The sequence below is a fragment of the Gopherus flavomarginatus genome, chromosome 6 (assembly GCF_025201925.1).
Source record: "Gopherus flavomarginatus isolate rGopFla2 chromosome 6, rGopFla2.mat.asm, whole genome shotgun sequence".
Classification (NCBI taxonomy): Eukaryota; Metazoa; Chordata; order Testudines; family Testudinidae; genus Gopherus; species Gopherus flavomarginatus.
Window position 1 is genome coordinate 37,231,021 of NC_066622.1, and position 23,893 is coordinate 37,254,913.

The 23,893-nt window shown below is 43.5% G+C and overlaps 1 protein-coding gene across 3 annotated transcripts in view; it reads left to right on the forward strand.

Annotated features, from left to right (window-relative positions):
* IQSEC1 (IQ motif and Sec7 domain ArfGEF 1) overlaps window positions 1-22,502 on the forward strand; it is a 737,615-nt gene extending 715,113 nt beyond the window's left edge. The window contains exons 14-17 of one of the 3 annotated variants that reach the window (XM_050957733.1): window positions 123-299; window positions 16,392-16,441; window positions 17,802-18,814; window positions 19,894-19,932. In XM_050957733.1, coding sequence (XP_050813690.1) covers window positions 123-299; window positions 16,392-16,441; window positions 17,802-18,398 — 824 coding nt within the window. In that variant the 3' untranslated portion in view covers window positions 18,399-18,814; window positions 19,894-19,932. Of the gene's footprint in view, window positions 1-122; window positions 300-16,391; window positions 16,442-17,801; window positions 18,815-19,893 lie in introns of those variants that run through there. The other 2 variants (XM_050957734.1, XM_050957735.1) reach the window with 2 other exon arrangements.
* The last annotated feature ends 1,391 nt before the right edge of the window (window positions 22,503-23,893 follow it).

Consider the following 23,893-nt stretch of genomic DNA (forward strand, 5'->3'; position numbering starts at 1 on the left):
AGTTCAACTCCACAATAAACTGACATCTCTGGATACATAATAATATTTTGTTTGCCATGTCATTGGCACCATTTCATTATAGTCAATAACTATGAACTGTACAATTATTCTCTTTGTTTCAGCTGAGCTAGAAAAACAGAAAGGTGTGGTGCGTCCAAGCATCTCCCAGTGCTCCAGCCTTAAAAAAGAATCTGGCAATGGGACGCTGAACAGAGCCTGCCTGGATGACAGCTATGCCACTGGGGAGGGACTGAAAAGGAGTGCACTCAGCAGCTCCCTCAGAGACCTTTCTGAAGCTGGTAAGCACCACATTTATTCCCTGCTCTGTACACCAGTGCATGCAAAGAAGTGTGGTAGATATGTGTAAAAATAAGCTCATTTGTGAATGGTGACCATGTAAAGAATCAATACAGAAAGTTAAACTATTTGCTTTTTTTTTTTTTTTAATTTGGGTTTGTTTTTTATTTATTTTATTTTACCTTTAGTGTACTGAACAAACTCTATTTGAAAATATCAAACTGTTATAGCTTGCTATGTATACTTTTAAAGGAGAATGGAGACAGAGGAAAAATTATGAGTGTATTATAGAAAAATGGTTGACTAGAACTAGGAATAACCCACTTAGAATTCCTTTGTTTTTTCTCTTATTTATTACCTCCATGTTAATGTAGACTTAGAAAGAAAAAGAGAACACCGAGGTCCCTATGCAGTGACTGCTTCCTGTGTATTTTGTGCTTAAGTGTACCCATGTACTACATTGATGAATGAAATTGAGTGAAGCCCTACTAAATTCTATCTAGAGTGATAGCATCAATTACACAGTATAACTAAATTATATCTCGTCATTGTATTATGCACAACATAGGTCCTAATTCTTGCTGAAGCTGTTGTTTGCAAAATACTATTGCCAGAGGAATAGGAAAAAGCCCTGCTGGGCACAGTAGTAATGTCCTCAAGACTCATCGCTGCTGCAGTGGCTAAAATTGGAACTGACCTATCTAATTTTTTTTTTCTTTATATATATATTTTTTAAAAATTTTATACATTTAAAAAAATACAAATGGAAAGAGTGGTATGTGCTTGTTTTTATTTTATTTGTTTGTTTGCTACATGCCATGAATTATTAGTAATTAGCACCCTCGTGTTTTCCAGACTTCGAGGGGTAGATGTTCAGCCCTGTGTTTAGAATGTTAGACACATCACTCCTGTTTTTGCTAATGGAAGTTATACCTGTAACACCAGCCACACCACACTGACAGTAATCATAAGAGTAGCAGCAATTGAATTTTAAAAAAGAAAGAGTTTTATCTGCCTGTATTATTTATTTTGATTTGTTTTTAAACAAATGACTCCACTCTACAGTGGAGTCATAATTTTGAAATACTGTGTATATCTTGACTAGTTAGCCCCGGTTAGCCTTTCCTTTTAATATCAAAGAGAAGGATTTGTGCTGCAGTAAATAAAACACGGGTAAATTGAATATGTAGCATGTGTGTGTTTGTGTGTATGTATGTATATATACGTATACATACACATACACACACACCCCTATTATCACTTGTGTTTACTCTCTGTTTATATCCATCTGTACCCATCTGCGTCATTAAAAGACATGGGGTCTGATCCAAAGCCCACTTCAAGTCAATGAGAGTCTTTCCATTGACTTCAGTGGGGGTTGGATCAAGCCCAAGTCCTCATCGTTAATAAATCTAAGCTGTACAGATACCTTCATCATCTTTTGTTTTTGTTTTATTTTAAGTTCTTTTAGAATGAGAACAGCCATGTTACTGGATGTGGGAGTTTCATGGCTATACAAACCGATTTTGCGTGGTTCCCAATTAACTGTTTTCATCCCATAGGAATTTTCCATCACAGTCTTCCAAATATTGCCATGTACATAAATCCCTTTAGAGGGTTATGTGCAATAAACAAGATGAATTCCTCTTGATCATGAAAAGTTTCATATTTCAAAACTGCATGCCCGCTGTTGGCATGCTCATTACCGAAAGTGCTCTTTTTCCATGATAGAAAGTAGAAATCATTTACAGACTGGAGGGTTTGTCGACGAATTTGTTAAACCCAACTAAACTTACTTTTAATATTTACCCACTGACCGTTATGGAGAGCTTCTGTTTGGTCTTGTGCAGTGCAATTAACTTGAAAAATTAGACATCCGTCACCTGATTTAGGTTAATAAAACACCATTTTCAGTCCCTGAGTATATACTGCTATTTCTGTAATATATCAAAATCACTGTAGTGAGTTTACCAGTACCTCCTCTAAGTATAGCTTGCTTGGGGGGATTCACTTTGTTTTAGTATGGAGCAGATAACCCTAGAAAAACCAGTTAGCAGAGGCAGTGTGGCTCAATGACTCCCAAAGCAGCAGATATACAAATAACTTCTGAAAAAGGTGGGCTGAAATTAGTTCATCCTAATTCCTGGTGTTTGTACTGCCATGGCATGAAATATAGGATGATAAAGAAAGAGGATCTGGGTGTACTGTGTGTGTATATGAGTGTTCTGTTTAGAAAATGGGGATTATGGGCTGGATTTTTTAAGGGTTTCCTTAATTGTTTCTGGAAAAATCCAATTTTACATGTGCAAACTGAGTAATTGCATATGCACAGAATTTGGTGCATAATTTCCTAAGGAACATTGCAGAGGTGTTTTTGAAAGCACTCTGAAAATATGGTTCTATGAAAGAGGAATCTGATTCTGTAAAGAAGGTTTTGGCTGTGCAGGTTTCTGATGAAGCTGTGGTTTGGAAAAAATTAGCTAATTTCCCTTTGCCAGAAGTCATTATACCTATCACAGAGGAATAGTAGTAGGGAAAAGTGCCTTAAAAATGTTTTCCATGCTTGAAAAGAAAAAATAAATTAGTCTCTCAAATCTAAAGAAAAATAAGATTTTTGGACCCTTTCACCTCCTAAAAGCTGAAATTGGTTTTTGGAGAGCAATGCTTCAATTCCCCAACAGGGAAGCAATATCTGATATTGACCAGGTACTGTTTGCTGCTGGCTATTTTTCTATTCATTTTTCCATGAAAACATAAGTTGTATTTGCAAAAATAAAATGAATGAGGGCTTTGAGGGTTTTAAGATTAGTATTTAATAACCCTTATCTTGTTCTCTCTGATCTGACATCTGCTGCCATGGAATAAAAAGTAGAAATGGGAACTGGCAGCCAGCTGTGTTACAAAACGTAAATGAGTCAAGCATTTAATACTTCATCCTTTTTCAAATGTGAGCATTTTTGTTGCTTATAACTGAACTGTCAGAGTGATTAGCTCTGTCCACTGAAAATTAGTCAAGAAAAAACATACTTATTTACCCTAGAATGTAGAATTCCAAATTCATGTGTAAAATGTTAGAAGGAAACCAAACGCAACTAGAAAAGGAATGGATTGTGCCAAACACTAAGAGAACTTCAGACAATTCCAAAGCTTTCTTCCATTTATGATATTGAAATGGGCCTACACATAGATATGAAAGATGAAAACTACCCCATCACAATTATTAATGGGAGAACAGTGGTTTTGTGATTAAAAGACAGGACTAGGGGGAATATGTGGGTTTCTGATTCTATATCTGCCACAGATTTCCTGGGTGACTTCAAGCAAGTCATAACCTGATTTTCAGAAGTGCTGCGCACCTGTAGTTCCCAGTTACTTCCTATGGAGTTGGGAGTGCTTAGCATCTTCGGCAATCAGTCCCCTAACCTCTTTATGCCTCACCATATCAATGTGTAAAATGGGGACAAATATTTAGTCCTTCTTTGAGTGATTGCTCATGTGTTTTCTACAATAGGTGTGTGTGCTCGCCATGTGCACCAGTGCCAGAAGTTTTTCCCCTAGCAGTACCCATGTGGGGGAGTGCCCCCGTGACCCCTGGAGTGGCGCCTGCCTGGTGCGGTATAAGGGGAGCTGCACTCTCCCCCACCCTCAGTTGCTTCTTGCTGCCAGTGAAGGTGCATCAGAACTGCTCTGCTCCAGCTTTGTTGTAGCTCGTCCCCAGAGCTGTTTGTTCATTCCGTGTTAGTATCTGTAGTTAGTTAGCTGTTTAATTAGTTTAGTCAGTCAGTGAGCCCGGGCCAGGGCATGCCCTGTGCCCCGGGGTTTAAGTCGTGCGACTCTTGTAGGTGTTCTATGCCAAGAAGTGACCCACACGCAGACTGTTTGCGCTGCTTGGGAGAAACCCGTATCAGCTAAAGGTGCAGTATTTGCAGGTCGTTTAAGCCTTGGACCAAAAGAGAAAGGGACATTAGGCTCCAGGCCATCCTGATGGAGTCAGTACTGACCCCGAACCGGCACCGCGGCATCGGTATGCGGCAACCCTCTGGTGCCATTGACCAGCTGCCACCGTTCCCCATCCACTGGGCACGCCAAGAGGGTCAGGAGGACTCCCTCTTCGCAGTGGCACTGAGGGAAGTCCAGGACAGAGGCTAGGCCCATGTTGGGTAGTCCTCAATCCCCACTGGGTCCCAAGCCTCCGATTCAAGTTGAGTGGAGTAGCCTGGCCCCTTCAGATGCCGTCCATGCCTGAAGCCTCCAGGCAGCCCAGGACATATCGATGGGACTGCAGCAGGTGTCTCCGCTGGTCCTCGTCTCAGAGAGCGTATCGCAGTCGGTCATGGCACAGTTGTTGATGCCATTCCTACTTGGACTCCTGCTCCAAGTCTCCGCCAAGACATCGCAGCCCCAGGTGTTGATCGCCAGCGTCTCGCCATCATGGGTCCGTCCGTCAAGGCTGTTTGTGGAGCAGCTATTACTGGCAGTACATGTCCTCCATGTGGAAATCGCAGTCCCATGGCCATCGTAGACAGGGCCGGCTTTAGGAAGTGTGGGGCCCAATTCGAACATTTTCGGCGGGGCCCTGGCAGGGATGACTTAAGTGGAAAAAAAAGCCTTTCATTTCTTTCATGTATTATTTTCTTTTCATAACTATATAAATAATAAAATTATAAATTATGTGCATTGCATCATATATGCTGTTGATTGGTTATTAATAACTGCTGTTTCACATGTGTGGGTCCCAGCTGCTCCCTGCCCACCTCATTGAAGCAGGTGTGCAGGGTTACTGTCCTGGAACTGCAGGACAGCAGTGGACATGGGGCTGGCTGGAGGCAGGGCAAGGGGTGCGGGGCTGGTTGGAGATAGGGTGTGTGTGAGGCGGGCTGACTTCAGGCAGGGCCGCAGGGGGATGCAGCAGGGGTTGGCAGGGCTGGAGACAGAGGCAGAGGCTGGCTGGCTTCAGGCAGAGGGGTGCAGCAGGGGTTGGCTGGAGACAGGGCAGGGTGTGCAGGGCTGGTACGGGCAGCAGTGTGTGTGGGGCTGGCTGGCTTTGGGCAGGGCCACGGGTGTGTGCCAGGGGTTGACTGGAGACATGGCAGGGGGTTTGACAGGGACTGGCTGTGGGCACGGGGTGCAGAGCTGTCTGCAGGCAGGGGGAGCAGGGCTGGTGTGGGCAAGGCAGAGGGTGCAGCAGAGGCAGCTGGAGCCCCAGCCCTTTAAATAGCCCCCAAGCTCCCTGCTATCCCAGGACTTTGGGGGCTATTTAAAGGGCCCGGGGCTCCTCAGCTTCTACCCTGCCCTGGACCTTTTAAATAGCCGCGGGAGCCCTGGGGAATGCATGGGGATGGCGGGGCTCTGGCTGCTATTTAAAGGACCAGGGTGGCAGAGGCAGGCAGCTGGAGCCCTGACCCTTTAAATAGCCCCCGGAGCCACTCACTACCCCAGGGCTCTGGAGGCTATTTAAAGGCCCGGACTCCAGCCGGGAGAGCAGGGCCTCGGGGCTTGCAGCGCTCTGGCAGGAGCTCCAGCCAGGAGAGCAGGGCCTCGGGGCTTGCCGGGACTCCGGCCGGGACTCCGGCCGGGAGAGCGGGGCTTGCCGCGCTCCCGCCTGCACTTCGCTCAAGGGAGTGGGACCACGGAAGACCCCTGAGCAGATTGCAGCCAGGGAACCGGGGTAAGTGTAGAAAAAAAAATGTCTAAGGCGCGGGGCCCGATTCCTGGGAATCGGGTGAATCAGCCTAAAGCCGGCCCTGATCGAAAGTCCCGGCACCACCACTCCTCCCAGTCCAGAGACAGCAGCAGATCTTACACCAGCCTGGTCTCCATTTATAGCAGTCCTTCGATGGGCCAGGCCAGCCAACCCAGACAGCTGTCCCTGCCGGTGCCACAGCAGGTGCAGTGGCACCGAGCATCATGGCCAGCCCAATGGTACCAGTGGGCACCGTGGCCTCCGGTGCAGCCCCCAGTGAAAGCTCGCTCGGTGGCCAGAACTTCAGAAGCACTGTTGGCCCCCATCTTCAGACCCCCGAGAAAGGAGTTGGTCGGATATATGTCCTTGGCACTGTGCCTGGAGTCCGACCAGGTGGTGAACCCTCTGGTGCCAGTCGACACCTAGAGCACCGCACCGGCCTCTTCACCCCGCCTGGAGGAGGCAATTGTGGCCCCTCCATCCCACAGGAGGACTTCACCAAGAACTCTTAAAGAGGGTGGCAGCAAGCCTACATCTCCAGGCAGAGGAGATGGAGGAGCCCTCCGACTCCCTGTTTAATGTATTGTCCCCATCGGCACCGGGTAGAGTTGCCTTGCCTCTCCATGAAGGGGTGGCTAAGATTTCAAGTGCCCTGCGGCAAACTCCGGCCTCATTGATCCCCATCTCTAAATAGGCGGAACACAAGTACTTTGTACCCACTAAGGGGCATGAGTACTTGTATACCCACCCAGCGCCCAACTCCCTGATGGTCGAGATGGTCAACCACAGGGAATGGCAGGGTCAGCCAGCCCCGATCCCAAAGAACAAAGACTCTTGGACACTGGACTCTTTTGGAAGGAAAATGTAATAATCTTCAAGCTTGCAGTTATGAGTGGCGAACCATCTGGCTCTCCTGGTCCGGTATGAATTCAATCTATGGGGCTCTCTGCCCAAGTTTGAGGACTCCCTCCAGAAGCGCGATAGGAAGGAGTTCAAGGTGCTAGTGGAGGAAGGGGCAACAGCTGCTAAGGCATCTCTGCAGGCAGCCTCGGATGCTGCGGACATGGCCGCATGATCAGTGGCCTTCACGGTGTCCATGAGACAGGCGTCATGGCTCCCGCTCTATGGGCTGTCCAGTGAGGCGCAGTCTTCCATGCAGGAGCTCCCATTTGACGGGAAAGTTCTGTTTGCGAAGGAAACAGATACAAGGCTGCATGGCATGAAAGACTCCTGCATGACCCTCCAGACTCTGGACCTCTGTGTCCCGGCTCCAGCAAAACTTAAGTTCGAGCTGCAGCAGATTTCCACCCAGGCCACCATCCCAAAGTACAAGGCCGCCCATAAGAAGCAGCGGGACTATAAGAGACGCCCTTAGAGGCAGTCTTGGCCTGCCTCCCAACCTGGGTCCTACAAGTGCAAGCAGGCAGGGAAAAAGTATTTTTGACGGGACGCTCGGGGGCGCCCTGCCAGTCCTCATCAGGGATCCAGCCCCAGTATAGCTTCCCTTCTCCAACCGGTTGCGTGCTTTCCTTCTGGAGTAGTTGCGGCTGACCTTGGAGTGAAGGGTCCTCAACACCATCTCCCAGAGTTACACCCTTCAGTTCACTTCCTTCCTGTCCCTCTTGGGGGACCCCTCGCACGAAGGTCTGCTTGAGCAGGAGGTGGGACGGCTCCTAGGATTAGGAGCGATAGAGGCGGTGCCCAAGGAGTTCATGGGCAAGGAGTATTACTCCCATTATTTCCTTATCCTGAAGGCCAAAGCAGGGCTCAGACCCATCCTGGACCTCCGAGGTCTGAACCAGTACATAGTGAAGCTCAAGTTCCACATGATCTCCCTGGCCTCCATCATTGCCTCCCTGGATCCCGGGGACTGGTACGCCGCCCTCGATCTGCAGGATGCGTACTTCCACATCCACATATTCAAGGGGCACAGACGCTTCCTCCATTTTGTGGTGGGACAGAATCATTACCAGTTCATGTTCCTCCCATTTGGTCTGTCCATTGCCCGCAGGGTATTTACAAAATGCATGTCAGTGGTAGCGGCCTACCTCAGACAGTGGGGGGGTCCAGATATTTCCCTATCTGGATGATTGGCTTGTCAAGGGCACCTCCCAGTTGCAGGTGAGGGGTAATGTGGTGCTCCTCCTGTCCACATGCACTACCTTGGGCCTGTTGGTAAACAACACGAAGTCCACGTTAGTCATGGTCCAATGCATAGAATTTATCGGGGTGCTCCTGGATGCAGTGTCGGCCAGCGCCTCTCTCCCACCAGACAGATTCGAGACCCTGAAAGGTCTGATCAACTTGGTCACAAGGTTCCCGGTGACAACTGCCAGGGTTTGCCTGCAACTCTTGGGTCACATGTTGGCATTCACGTACGTGGTCCGTCACGCCAGACTCAGGATGAGGCCCCTCCAGCTCTGAGGTCCTCACCGTACCGGACTCTGTGATCTCCTCCCTACACTGGTGGTCCACCCCAAACAACATGCTCCAAGGGGTCCCATTCAGGGACAGGGCCCCGTCATTGGAGTTGGTGTCCAATGCATTGGAGGTGGTGTCCAATGCATCGGAGTTGGGTTGGGGGGCCCATGTGGGGAACTTTCAGACCCAAGGCCTGTGGTCGGCTCAAGACCTTGACCCTACATATAAACGTCAAGGAGCTCAGGATGGTTCAACTGGCATGTATGGCCTTCCGCTTGCACCTGGAGGGCAAGGTAGTCAGGGTCCTCACAGACAACACGGTCTCCATGTTCTATATCAACAGGCAAGGTGGGGCCTGATCCTCTGCTGCGAAGCCCTCAGGCTTTGGGACTTTTGTATAGCACCCATGACATCCACCTGAAGGCCTTCCACTTACCAGGCTCCTGGAACGAGAGTCCGGATTGCTTGAGCAGGAACTTTTCCTCGCAACACAAGTGGTCCCTCCACCTGGAAGTGGCCTACTGGCTCTTCCAAAGGTAGGGAACTCCCCAGGTGGACCTATTAGCAACTCGGCAGAACTGCAGTACCCCTGGTCCTGCTCCGGCGGGGCCTGGGGAGAGGCGCTATTTCCAATGCTTTTCTCCTGTCTTCGTCAGGCCAGCTTCTCTACACCTTTCCCCCGTTCACTCTAATCAGCAGGGTCCTGAAGAAGATAAAATCGAACAAGGCCCGGGTCCTCCTGATTGCCCAGGCATGGCCCAGGCAGCATTGGTACGGGACACTCATGGGCCTGGCAGTAGCTCCGTCATGGCCATTGCCGCTCCGCCCGGACCTGGTCTCTCAGGACCAGGGCTGCCTCCTTCATCCCAACCTAGCAGCCCTTCACCTCATGGCGTGGCTGCTCAGTGGTTAGGTTGAGAGGAAAGGACGTGGTCAGAGAAGGTTCAGCGTGTCCTCGAAAGTAGACCAACATCCACTCATCACTCTTATTTGGTGGAGTGGTCCTGGTTTTCTAGGCGGGCGGTGGACCAGGGTGTCTCCTTGGTGACCATGCCAATCCAGCTTATCTTTGATTACCTCCTCCACTTGAGGTCCTAGGGCCTGGTGCCCTCATCAGTCAGGGTGCACCTGGCAGCCATATCGGCTTTCCATCCGCCAGTGCAAGAGCACACGGTATCTTCCCATGCTATGACTGGCCGGTTCCTTAAAGGTTTGGACTGTCTTTTTTTTCCGTATTCTAAACCCCCAGTCCCACAGTGGGACCTAAACCTGGTGTTTGCTCATCTCACGGGACCCCCGTTAGAACCACTGGCCATGTACACCTGGTCACCTCTTGTGGAAGGTGGCCTTCCTGGTTGCAATCATGTCAGCCAGGCCAGTCTCAGAGCTCAGGGCCCTGACCTACGAGCCGCTATACACAGTCTTTCATAAGGACAAGGTCCAGCTCCGTCCACACCCCGCGTCCCTCCCGAAGGTGGTCTTCGCCTATCACATGGGTCAGGATATTTTTCTACTGATCCTCTGCCCCAAGCCTTATGCGCCCAGTGAGGAGCGCCGTCTCCACACACTCGATGTGCAGCAGCCTCTGTCTTTCTACCTCAAGCGGACTAACCTGTTCAGAAAGTCCTCGCAACTGTTCGTCGCCTTGCCTGAGCGTGCGAGGGGCCAGCCAATTTCCACTCAGCAGCTTTCCAACAGGATCACTTCATGCATCTGTTCCTGTTATGAGCTGGCGGGTGTCCCCCCCCCCCACCCATTGTGAGGGCACACTTGACTCGGGCGCAGGTCTCATTGGCTGCCTTCGTGGCCCGTGTCCCCATCCAGGACATTTGTAGGGCCACCATATAGTCTTCGGTTCACACTATGCGATTGTCCCCCAGACCAGGGATGACATCAGGTTTGGCAGGGCTCTGTCCTGGGAACTTGTGAACTCCTACCCACCTCCAACAGAGAGGTGATTCCAAGCTATATTGTGGAATACACATGAGCAGTCACTCGAAGAAGAAAAGACATCCCACCCTCCTTGCCCTCTGTTGGAATTCTCATTATACCGTGCCAAGCAGGTGCCACTCCAGGGGTCGCTGGAGCGCTCCCCTTCAGGTACTGCTAGGGGAATAACTTCTGGCACAGGTGCACGTGGCGAGTACACACACCTATTGTGGAGTAGACATGAGCAACACATCTTGAAGAACACCAGTTATGGAAAAGGTAACTGTCTTTTTCCTTCCAGAGGTGTGGTGAAGTCTGATGTTCTCCTGTTGGTAACATGCTACAGAAGTGCAAGGCTATTGTTACTACAGCTGCAAGCAAGCACAGTTCCTGGTAGTCTCAGCACATATCCCCAATACTTGTACTGTAATAATATATGAGTATTAACTGGCATTAAGGGCCAGAAACAGTAAAATAGAGCCCAAGTATAAAAATAGTCCCTGTGCTTCTTGTATATTGCCCCAAACTTCATTGGTTGTGTCTCTCTCTTTTTTTTTTTTTTAACACTCTTCCTGCCCTTGAACCCAATATATGATGGTTTTTATTAATCATTTGTAGTATTTTTCAATTTTCCTCTTGCCCAGAGTTTACCCTCTGAGGAAATACTGCAGGGATCTTCACTACCCCATATGTTCCATATACAGAAGCAGACTTCATGCCGCTGCAGAACCCCTACCCACCAGTAGGAGGAGTCTTCAAGGGAATGGTTCAGGCTCTAAGCTCCTCCCTCATCCACATGATGCTGGGGGAGATTAAAAATTTCTCTCTACTCACTCTTCTCCCTTGGGCTGAGGTGGAAGGAGGCAAAATGAACGCTATTTGGGGTATGAGACATTAGAGCTCTTCTCCTGCCTTAGCAGTCAAGATCTCCAGGGGAGTAGAAGGGCTGAATCTGCTCCCACAGAGAAAGTGGTGCAGGGGAGATATCGGACCTGAATGCCACAATTTTTCTCTTTCCTTGCTATCATTGTCATCTTCTGCCCCCATTGGATGTTAGTGATGCTTGGCATGGTACATGTCTCTGGATGTGTGTGCTATATCCTGCTTCTATTGATTCCCATCATATACCCCATTTTTAACAGAGTATATTCTTATGAAAAAATCCAGAACCTTGTGTTTATGAAAATACACAAAATATTCTGCAAAATATATATATGCAGAGATCACCCACACATTCACCCTTGGATATAGCCACCATCACCACTACTCCACTGGTTTATAGAGGGAAAATTATTCACTTCTCCCCTCTATATAATTACATCCTGCACTGAATTTGACCAATGTACCCAGAATAACACTCCTCATGTGAAGAGAGCCAGGAGTTTTTTAATGATCACAAGTGGTCAAGACCATAATTGCATGCCTCAACCAAAAGTCAAGATTAAAAGACCCCTAGAAGTGGTCCTTCCAGATTATGATTGAGGCACGTTGGCGAGGTAGTATTGGGCATTTTAAACTACCTCTCTGCTTGTGTCAGGCCTGGCCTCTGGATAACTAGGTGACAACAAAAACAACGTGGAGTCCTTGTGGCACTTTAGAGACTAACAAATTTATTTGGGCATAAGCTTTCGTGGGCTATAACTCACTTCATCAAATGCATGGAGTGGAAAATACAGGAGGCAGGTATAAATATACAGCACATGAAAAGATGGGAGTTGCCTTACCAAGTCAGGGGTCAGTGTTAACAAGGCCAATTCAATCAGGGTGGATGGCAACAGTTTCCACTTTCATGAATACCACTTTCACAATGTGTTGAAGCTAGTACAGTGACTCATTATTTGGTAGATGGCTGTTAAAATAGTTTGCTTTACTAATAACATAATTTGAATCCTTTTCCAGACTATTTTAGCCAAGAATCACAAACTGAATCACAAGAATGCCCTTGATCTCAGTATGCCTCTGAGTGGCATAGAGCAGATAGACCCAGAAGTACAGTACAGTAGTGATAACTGAAATATTTAACATTTCCTATAACATTCTACATATCTATAAGGTCAGTTTCTGCAAGGACACGATGGATTTTCATTCATGATTCCCTGTAAGAGCTCACGGAATTTGCAAGTCTCTGTAAGGATATTCTAATTTCTAACTGTTTCAAGTTTATCAAGTTAAGTGACCTTGATTGTACATATGGTGTGTTGCAGTAGTGCACCTTAGTGATGCTTACTCAAAAGCAGCATACAACCTATCACAGTCCATTACCAACCATGACAGCTGTGAATTGGTTAGGGGAACAACAAGATACCTTTCGAAGGAGAGGAAAGAGAGCTGGAATTTAATTTTACAAAGAGAGGAATGAGAAACAGTGTTGTATAACGACCTTCAAAAATATTTAAAGTAAAAAACAACTTGCTGGGCACAGTTAATCATAAATTTGGTAAACACCACCTGGTTTTATAGCACAGCAGCTAATAATCATTCTAGTGTAGGATTATGCTATACGAAACAGCTGAATAAGCTCCTTCTATCCTGAACCTACCATTTCCCTGCAATGCCTTTTGAAGACTGCAGCTCAAAGAACACACTTTAAGCTGGGATGGATGTAGCACTGAAGAATAGTTTGTAATAAAATGATCCTACATTGGCAAGGGGAATACTCTGTAGGACCTAATAGGTCACTTCCATTTCTGATCGTCTGTCTACAGTCCATAGTGAACCTGTTTCGCTTTGTTTTTAAGAATCGACGTCTTTCGTCTTAGAAGAATTTACCAGCGGGCTCTTTACTGTACAGGACTAGTTAGTGATCATATGAGGATTATTATAGATGTCACAAATATGATTTCACTTTTTTCTGCTAGTATTCCTTTGCCCACAGTCATCTTAGGTACATAGACAGATGCTCACCCATCTGTCTACATATACTGCATTCATCACTGTGGTATCTGAACATTTTCACTCCTGCTTTACCTTCAGTGGGAGACCTTAGGTTTTTCTATGTTCCTTCATGTCTGGCCACTTTTATTCACCTCTGCCAGAGTAATAGTCACCACTGAATGGGGAGATGGGTATCTTCCTTCAGGATTGCGGATTGGCTAACAGGAGTGATTTGGCTCTTACAATCAGCACCATTACTACCAATAAACAAAGAGCAAAGTTAACCCCCTGACTAGGCAATAAGAATTCTAAGGTAATCAAAACCGTTTCTCTCTGATGGTGCACAGTACAGTATAGTCATGTTTTTGAGCAAGCTAAAACTGCAGTAAAGAATGTACCCAAAGATTTGGCAAAGAGCTCTTCCAAAGGAATTGCTCATCTGCAAACACATAATCTCAGTTTAAAGGGTTTATGCTGAGAACTGAGTTGTTGCAAAAGTAGGACCCTTAGCCATAGCAAGGAGGAAGGCAATATCTCATCCCTCTCCAGCAACACTCTTTGGAGCAGCAATGGCAGGCTCTGAAGAGAACTGTATCAAGCCTTCCAATACAGGAGGGAGGTTTGTGGTGACAGTGGGCCTTTAAGAAAAGTGGTGGTGCGTCAAGAGAGAGAAATAAGGAATGCATGTGGCTTTTGGAGATGTGTGGAGACGCTGACAATGCCTCATCCTGATGATGATAGCTTTGTTTGATCATCCCCTAAACAGAACATTCTTACATTTGTTAGTTTAATATCCAACAAGCTAAATTCAATAAAAATAACTATTCTGTGTAAACAACAAGGAGTCCGGTGGCACCTTAAAGACTAACATATTTATTTGGGCATAAGCTTTCTGGTTAAAAACTCCACTTCTCCAGATGCATGGAGTGAAAATTACAGATGCAGGCATTATTATACTGACACATGAAGAGAAGGGAGTTACCTTACAAGTTTAGAACTAGTGTTGACAGGGCCAATTCAACCAGGGTAGATGTAGTCCACTCCCAATAACTGTTGAGGAGGTGTCAATTCCAGGAGAGGGAAAGTTGTTTTTGTAATGAGCCAGCCACTCCCAGTCCCTACTCAAGCCCAAATTAATTGTGTTAAATTTGCAAATGAATTTTAGTTCAGCAGTTTCTCTTTTGAAGTCTGTTTTTGAAGCCAAGCCCTTAGATACAACTGAATTTGCTCCAATCCCTCAAACAGAGACAAACACCCTATAAGCTCTTTATCAATCATTCTTAAAACTACAATACCCACTTGGGGAAGTGGGGTACAGATTGACAGAGCAAGGTGGGTACCTAGAAGTCACTTACTACAGGACAGGCCCAACAAGGAAAATAACAGAACACCACTGGCCTCTTCAGTACATCATCAACGATCTACAAGCTATCCTGGAAACTATCCCTCACTCTCACAGACCTTAGGGAGGCAGGCCAGTCCTCGCTTACAGACAGCCCCCCCGAACCTGAAGCAAATAGTCACCAGCAACTACACTAACCCAGGAACCAATCCCTGTAACAAACCTTGTTGCCTACTCTGTCTCCATATCTACTCTAGCGACACCATCGGAGGACCCAACCACATCAGCCACACCATCAGAGACTCATTCACCTGCACATCCACCAATGTGATATATGCCATCATGTGCCAGCAATGCCCCTCTGCCATACACATTTGCCAAACCAGACAGTCTCTACACAAAAGAATAAATGGACACAAATTGGACATCAGGAATAGTAACATACAAAAGCCAGTAGGAGAACACTTCAATCTCCCTGGACATTCTATAACAGATTTTAAAGTAGCCATACTTGAACAAAAAAACTTCAAGAACAGACTTCAAAGAGAAGCTGCTGAACTAAAATTCATTTGCAAATTTAACACAATTAATTTGGGCTTGAGTAGGGACTGGGAGTGGCTGGCTCACTACAAAAGCAACTTTCCCTCTCCTGGTATTGACACCTCCTCATCAGTTATTGGGAGTGGACTACATCTACCCTGGTTGAATTGGCCCTGTCAACACTGGTTCTAAACTTGTAAGGTAACTCCCTTCTCTTCATGTGTCAGTATAATAATGCCTGCATCTGTAATTTTCACTCCATGCATCTGGAGAAGTGGAGTTTTTAACCAGAAAGCTTATGCTCAAATAAAACTGTTAGTCTTTAAGGTGCCACCGGACTCCTGGTTGTTTTTGTGGATACAGACTAACATGGCTACCCCCTGATGCTATTCTGTGTAGGCACACATATTATCTCTGATGAATTAGCTGGGCAGCCTAGTTATGAAATCTGGGTGCATCATCTTATATTTTGGCATCCCGTATTTTGGCACTTAGCTTCCTAAAATGAGTATTTAGAAGCCAACTGAGGGTTCCACTTGTAAGGTTTGGGCAACTAACTTTGGTGTCCACCTTAGGAAAATTCCGCCCAACTACTAAAACTGAGACTACTTTATGTCAGCCTTAATATCTAAATGTAAAGCACTGCACAGCTAGACAAAATCTAGCCATAATACAATGCTACATTTAAGTTTTAATGATTAAAAATTAAGACTAGTTTTCTTTTTAATCGTCATGAAAGAAGATTTTATGAAATCCATTGAGATTCAAAATAAAACATTCAAAGGATGAGAGAGATTTTCCATTTCCCCTCTCCGCTGAAATCCAGAATGTTCCCCGTAATTCAAAAAAAAAAACCCACTCACAACACTGTTTGAGGAAAACAGATTTATGGACATTTTTGAAAATTTGCTTATAGGAAATTAAGCAATTTAAAACTCTAGCCAACAGTGAACATTATGACCCCACTGCTAAATGTAGAGACTAAAATATACATATTTTAAGATTCTTTAAAAAACAAAAAAAAAAAAAACACCCCAACCCAGGAATTATGACAAGTTGCTTCAAAACAAAAGGATCTTCCTTTATAGGATACATCTAGGTACAGAAACTTAATTTAATTATGGCCTTAAACGTTAAGTTTCTGCCTTAGTGGCTACTATAGCAGTTTAACGTACTATATAAAATTAGTCTTCCGAGGTCCCTCTAGTTGCATTTAGAGGCTCCTGTAGTAATTCAGGAAAGCGGATATTTCTCACCCAGGTCTTGTCTCAGTCTCTAATCTATGGTATTGCATGTCCTGGGCAGGCAAGCGTGGGCGTCGCAGCAGTGCAGGATCGCTAGACAGCAATATGGAAGTAAGTAGGAAGTTACTGATGTCTAGCTGGATGTGATGATGTGCATTTCAAACCTTTCTTTTATATACATATTTTTTTGCTCTCTTTCTTCTAACATATAACCTGCCTGCCTCAGATAAAATGCATGTGTAGGCTACTCACTTTGTATTATTCCAGCTTAAAAAACACTTATGGCTTGTTTTAGACCAAGCACCATTTTTGATTTCAGCTAACCTTGTTCCCTCTGTTCCTGCAAGCATGGTTAAATGAACATGATGTGTCCTTTTGCCACCATTTTGGTCTGATCCCAGCCTGAAGGCCCACTTGCACTTTGTTACACAGTACACTGTTCTATGCTATTTGATATCTAGCTAAAACTATTGACTTTCATGCTCAGCCATTCCCATTGCTTATTTTCTAGTTAAATTGCTAAATGTATGCAGTCATGATACCATGGAATTGCACAGATAGGGCATGGGAGGAGAAAATGAATAAGACAGATGAATTCAATGTGGATTTCATGAGATTTCATTCATCTTCAAACCATTTATATATACTGTTCATGTCGTTGAATTCAGCTTGCAGATTTATTTATTTTGTGTGTGTGTGTGTGTGTGTGTGTGTGTGTGTGTGTGTTTGCATAAGGTGGATTGCAGTTTAAATCTAGCATAGTATGCTTAAGTACTGCTTTGTCCCTAATTGTCTTAAAAAACAAACAAAAAAACCTCCAAAGACTAAATAGACCATTCATGGCTAAATAGTAGGAAACATTGGGCCATAGGTCAGAAGAAAATCACCACGTAGAAATCTTATTGAAATGAGTTGTAGAAGTATTGTTGCAATCTAACATATAATATAGAGCTAGGTGTATGAAGCAGCACAACCCTTCCCTACTGTGGTTTACGATAAGAAAAAACTATTTTTAAATTAAAAAAAAATCTATTATGAAATTAGAATGGTAACTGTAACATTTGTTACTGTGTGTTCATTTCAGTTTAATTTAATGTAGTTTTTTTTATTTTAAGAAAAATGTGACTGGTATTTTAAAATGCATTTTTTCTTTAAAACAAACTCCCAGGTATAATGTTATCTTTCAGTGACATTTCTCTTAATCTGAGTATCAAATTTTACAATAAAAATATTGAAAGAGAAGCCAGGTAATGGCTATTAAAGTTTATAAGCATTCCAAGAAGGTCATGAATGCCTCAACTGTAGCTTGAAGAGAGAAACTGTCAGAGAGAGAGAAATTCTCCTATAACACTTAACATAGTTAGCCCATGTGAGCATGTAAGGAAGACTTGATGGATCAGTGTGAACTTTTTCTTTTAAACATATTTTAAGATTTTTTTTTTTAATTTTCATTTCTATTAATTTCTTTTAGGGGTCCATCATTAGCAGTCCTCACATGCGCCGAAGAGCTACATCAACCCGAGAGTGTCCATCTCGCCCTCACCAGACTATGCCTAACTCTTCCTCACTCCTAGGTTCCTTATTTGGTAGTAAAAGGGGGAAGCCACCTTCCCAAGGCCATCCACCATCTGGCCCATCGCAGCAGCCTCAGCACCCACCTGTAATCCCGCATCAGCAACACTCTCAGCATCCTTCTGCCATGCACCATGCAGGGCCAGCTGAGGGGCAGACGCAGGCACAAGTGCACACTCACCATTCACAGTACTGTCACATGCAGCAGAACCCACCCCCTTATCATCACCATCACCACTATCATCCTCCACAGCACATCCAGCACACGCACCAGTACCACCCACATGTGCCTCATTCCCAGCATGCGGCGCATTCTTCTTACATGCAGCACCCTCATTCCCAACATTCCCACCCTCCCCATCCCCCATTGCCCCCTCCTCACCCTGGGCACTCTTCTCATTCCCAACATGCTCAGCATCACCATGGACAGTCAGCTCCTCCTTCCACTTCAGCCAGCGCTAAGCCCAAACACAGTGGCATCAGCACAATAGTCTAGAAGTATTTGCCCTTCTAATAATGGTAGTTTTAGGCACGGTTATAAAGGCACTTAAAGGAAGCAGCAAATAAAACTGTAGATTTTTACTCAGCCAAACAATTTATTTGACTTCTGCAAGCTTAAGGGCTTGCTGTTACTAAATACAACAATTTGAATTAGTGTGATCAATATTGGTTTTACTTATCTGCTCAGTGGAGGCCTGCCTTCTGGACAGTCCTTATCTTCAATTGCCTTGAAAACATGCTGCTTGCTGAATACAAGTTAAGCTTCCTTTTTCGCCAGATCCCATGACAATTTTACATGCATAATAAAAACGTAACCTATTAAAAAAAAATGATTCAGAACCAAGTGCTGCATTCTTGCTCTTTTATTGTCAATAGGCAAAAAAATAAGTAGACCTGATACGGTTGATGAAAGTACGTAAGTAAACTTTATGTAATATAAATATATATATAAATATATATACTGTATAGTTAACATTTTGTGCTTGGAAAGCAAATTTTGCAGTCCACAAAACTAGCAATATAGACTTTACAAGGAATTACACTTGATAGAAGGACAGTAACAAATAGATGAATAGCATATGAAAGAGTAGACCAAAAACTTTAAATGCTAGGAATAAATTTCAGACATTTCAGTATTTTAATTTAAAAGTCCTCTAGACATATTAAGACTCTAAGCAATCATTACTAAAATGTGCCAAGTAACAGAGTATTTAACTGTTGTAGTAAAATATTGCTTTGTACAAATCCTTATTTTTTATTAACATAATATCACATGTAATCAGTATTATAACTGCTCTGCTATTTCAGGAAAACAAACTAGTTAAGATGCAGTAACTATACAGTAGCAACATGGGATGGCCATTTAGCATTGGTTATCTTAAAGCATTGGTTACACAAATTTTTAGACACTTTAAAGGCTGTGATAACTGTGAATTTACATGATCCACATTTCTTTTATATGCATATGATTTTATGAACACATATTAAGAGTTATATGAAAGGTGCATGCATACACTGCAAAAACATTCATCTCAACATGAAAATGACAAACACCCATCCTTCTCAGTCACTTCGTTTTCCTATTTACCATGACTTTGCTCATTTTTTCAGTTAAAATGAACTATAATCTGACAGCGTTTCCAGATGGAACTGCTCTAAAATTTTAAGGTGTATTTTAGTATCTAGTATAGTGCGGTTATTTGGTTTTGGTTTGGGTTTTTTAGTAGTGTAATTACGCATAGCCATATGCTAGCGGCAGAGTGGGTTCATCGTTTTTACCCATCACATTTGTTAGTTTGCAAGTACATAGCTCTCAGCAGGCTGAGTTTCTGCTCAAACTCTCACTGTCCTACTTCAATTCGTTGCAAGACATCATATAAAAGCAGGCTGTGCTGTTGTTGTTTGTGTTGTAATCAAGCCGTTTGCAAATTCATATGAGATTTTGCGTCCCTGAATCTCATACAAAGTCATACATGGAGCATACTTTGTAGTTTCAGCATTTTGAGCCACTGCAAGGACTTTACACCTTAATGGTAGAAACAAAGGAACCACAACTGCAAAACTCCACCAGCTAAAATGCAAAACTTGAAGGAGGAAATAAAAAGAAGTTCCAGTGTGAGATGGGTAAAAAGAATCGGAAAAAAACCAGATTTATCTGTTTATTTGAACAATACAAATATACAGTAGCGTTGTGTAAGGAAAGGATGAACTTTCTGTATTCGGTTACTCTTGGTATCTTTAATTTGTTTTTTCCTCTCCCCGTTTCATGCAATTGATATAATACCAGCAAAACTGCAAACTGAGCACTTTGTTAATCTCCATAAAGAGCAAATACAGCAATCTAGAGTTTAGCCTTTTGCTAAAATCTGTCCATGTTTGTTTCCCCCGTGTGCAATATCTTTGATCTCTTTTGCTCCTATAAATTAATCTTACATGAAATGAGAATAACATGAATATTTTTAATATCATTCAAGGTATCCTAAATTCTGTGTTTTACCTTATGAAGGCTGATCTGGGCCCTTGGAGGCTCTGTTCCTTGCAGTTTAAAAAATATTATTCTTATAAGGGAAAGTAGAATTGTCTGCATGTCATCTAACATTAATAGTGTGAGGCTACACTCTACGTATTGTATATTTGCAAAATACATCAGTGTTACTGTTGATATTAGTTGAAGTAAAGGGATACATATTTAAATGTGTCGACTTTTCTTCATACCTGTGTACCAATAGTAGAGTCTAAGTGTAATTTATAGGTTGTTCCAGAAAAGATAAAGATACCATTCGGGTACAAAAGTCTTTCTGAAACTGCATCTTTTAATGAAAACTGAGGTGAAAATGCTCCTCTTCATCGCATACTATGTTTTCTGCGCTTACTCTGTGTGCAGAATTATTGATGTCCGTGAAAGTGCTGTGTGCTGAACAAGTGCAAAATATGTACTGGAGATCTACGTTGCGCCATGGAGAGGAAGATTTGGCCCCAGATATGTTATTTAGTTAGCATGCAATGCCTTAAGTATTTTAGCACTGAAATATTTCAAATTTGTTTGGTTTGGTTTCACATCACCCCTTAGGTTCTTTTAAGAAAAGTGTAACAACCAGTAGCCTTAGATTTACACTGTGGGCCAGGTTTTAATTTTGCCAGGTGCAACTGATGATGTGCAAAAGTTGTCACAAATTTTGTACATGCAAGAAACCATTTGTGCATGATTTCTCTCTCTCACACACACACACACACACACACACATATATTGGGGAGGCGGATGAGTGCCTACTTAGTGGGCACACTAATTCCATATGGAAAATGAGAGGTCATCTTGTGGCTGCTGAAGTATTGGGTCCTTTAAGAGCACAATATTTGAAAACTTTCTCATAGTTTAAAATCATTGAGAAGAGACACAGAATGCTCGTTATTTCTTTCTTTTTTGAACTAACTACCTTTAACAAACGTCTTGGTGTCGGCATAAGTCTTAAGAACCTTACTACTACTACTACTTTAGGAAGCAGCCTAACGTGTCGGAATACATCTTGAGATTAATAGTTGCATAGAACACCATAGATCACTCCGAGAATGAGAAGATGACAGTATTCTGTTACTGTGTGCTGTTGGAGAAAATGAAATAGACGTTGAAAAGTTTTAGTCCTATTTCCTTATTGATTAAAAATTAGCATAGATCAGTACCGGGGACCATGTTTCTCTGTTCCCATGAATAATGTGGCTAAATAATAATGTCAGTTTGAAAGAATGAAAGGGAAACCTAAAGACTGCAGATCACAAAAAACAAAAACCACAAATCTTTTCTGGGACAACAGTCAAATATGTATTTGGGTTTTTTTTTAATTTTTTTAAGTTAATGAAATGTACAACAATGTAAAAAAACAAAGTTCATCCTGATATAATGTATGTCTTGTATTACTAAAAAGAAGTCTTCAAACATACAGTGTAGAATGATTTTCCCATCATGTACTGCATGCAGCAGAAGCTTCTTGTTTCTTGATAAAATGAGCTGAAAGACAGTCAGCAGATATTTAAACAATGAATCTCTAGATGTTGACTTGCTGTTCCAAATGAAGCTGTGTGTTTTCTGCAGTTAAGCATGCATTTTGCTGTTTCCGTTGTAAAATATCATTGCACTTGTTGCCTGCAAAATGAGTTATTGTGTATATAGTTAAAAGAAAAATTAAACGAATAACAAGATTAAATCTGGGGCGAGGGGAAAAGGATGTTGGAAATGGGACCAAGTAGGGGGAGAATAGATAATTCTCTAAATTGTATATAGTGTGTAAATTAGTATTACTATAAGTCTGCAGTCACTTTAAGGTTGCATACAGTACCTATCTCCTGCTAGGAACTTTAATCCAGTTTTGAGTTGTATTAATCTGTTAGAATTAGGTCTTGAATGCAGACTGTTAAAGACTTCAGGAAAGATCATGCTCACAAGAAGCTTCTGTTCTGGGGAGGCTCAAGACCCATTTTGTAATTGCAGGGAAGAAAGGAGTGCTTTCATTTTAATATGCATTCTGTTTGTAAGTAGTAACAGGCCCTATCAATGTAAAATGTAACTGTGATCATGTGGAGAAATCAAATAAATCATTTAAAACTCTTTCTGTTTCTCGTTTTTGTGCAGTGGAAGAACATCAGTTCTGCAGACTGGAAGAAAAGAAAATCATTTCAAGTACAATGTTGACCCCTCTGAAGTCAATGGGAGTTTTGCAACTGACTTCAAAGGGGCCATGGTTTCACCCTCAGTGTTTAAGTTAAAGCTGAAGGGGGAGAACTGCAACTGTTATCAAAGTTCTGGTCCAATCACTTAAGGTTTTGGTTTGTTTGATGTTCATGAGAGTGAGTGTACTCCTTAAGAAAGTTAAGGAGCAATACAGCTGGTTTGAGCTGGAGAAAGCAAGAGGTGACACTTGAGGAAGCTTCTTCACATGACCCTCCTAGGTCATTTTAACCCAGATATGTGGGAACCCAGTCCTGATGTTTCATCTTAAACAGAAACTACCTGTCATGACCAACTGGGTGGTGGCTTTGTGCTATGGAAAAATGCGGGAGCGGGAAGGGGACTATACCAATATCTGTAGCGAAAGTTTAGTTTTATTGTGTGTATTGTTGGTAATGTTTGTCTCTTTTAGAACCTCACCTCACTGAGGATCTGATCCAAAACCCATTGCAGTAAATGGGAGTCTTTCCAGTGGCTGTCAAAAGATATGTAGATTATAAAGTTAGAAGGGACCATTGTGATAATCTAGTCTGACCTGCATCACACAGGCCGTAGGATTTCCATTAATTAATTCCTACATCAAGTCCAAATAGCTATGGCTGAACTAGAGCATATCTTTTAGAAAGACATTTAGTCTTAATTTTGTAATTTCCAGTGATAGAGAATCTACCACAATCTTTTTGTTAGTTATTCCAAGGTTTGCATACCCTCCCTGCTAAAATCTGTGCCTTATATGTAGTCTAAATTTGTCTAGCTTCAGCTCCCAGCCAATGGAACTTTTCTGTACCTTTTTGTCTGCTAGATTGAAGAGCCCTCAATTATCCAATATCTGTTTCCCCCATAGGTACTTATAGACCAGGGATCAGCAACCTTTGGCACGTGGCCAGCACATCCCTTGGCTCACGCTGCTTCCCGCAGCTCCCATTGGCCTGGAGCGGTGAACCACAATCGGCTGAACCTGTGGATGCAGCAGGTAAACAAACCGGCCCAGTCTGCCAGGGGCTTACCCTGACTGACCGCATGCCAAAGGTTGCCAATCCCTGTTATAGACTGTGATCAGACTACTCCTTAACCTTCTCTTGAATAAACTCAGTAGATTGAGCTCCTTGAGTCTTTCACTACAAGGCATGTTTTTCAACCTTTTAATCATTCTTGCGGCTCTTCTCTGAACCCTCTCCAGTTTTTCAGCATTCTTTTTAAATTGTGGACATCAGAAGTGGACACAGTATTCCAGTACCACTCACATCAGTGCCAAAAACAGAGGTAATATA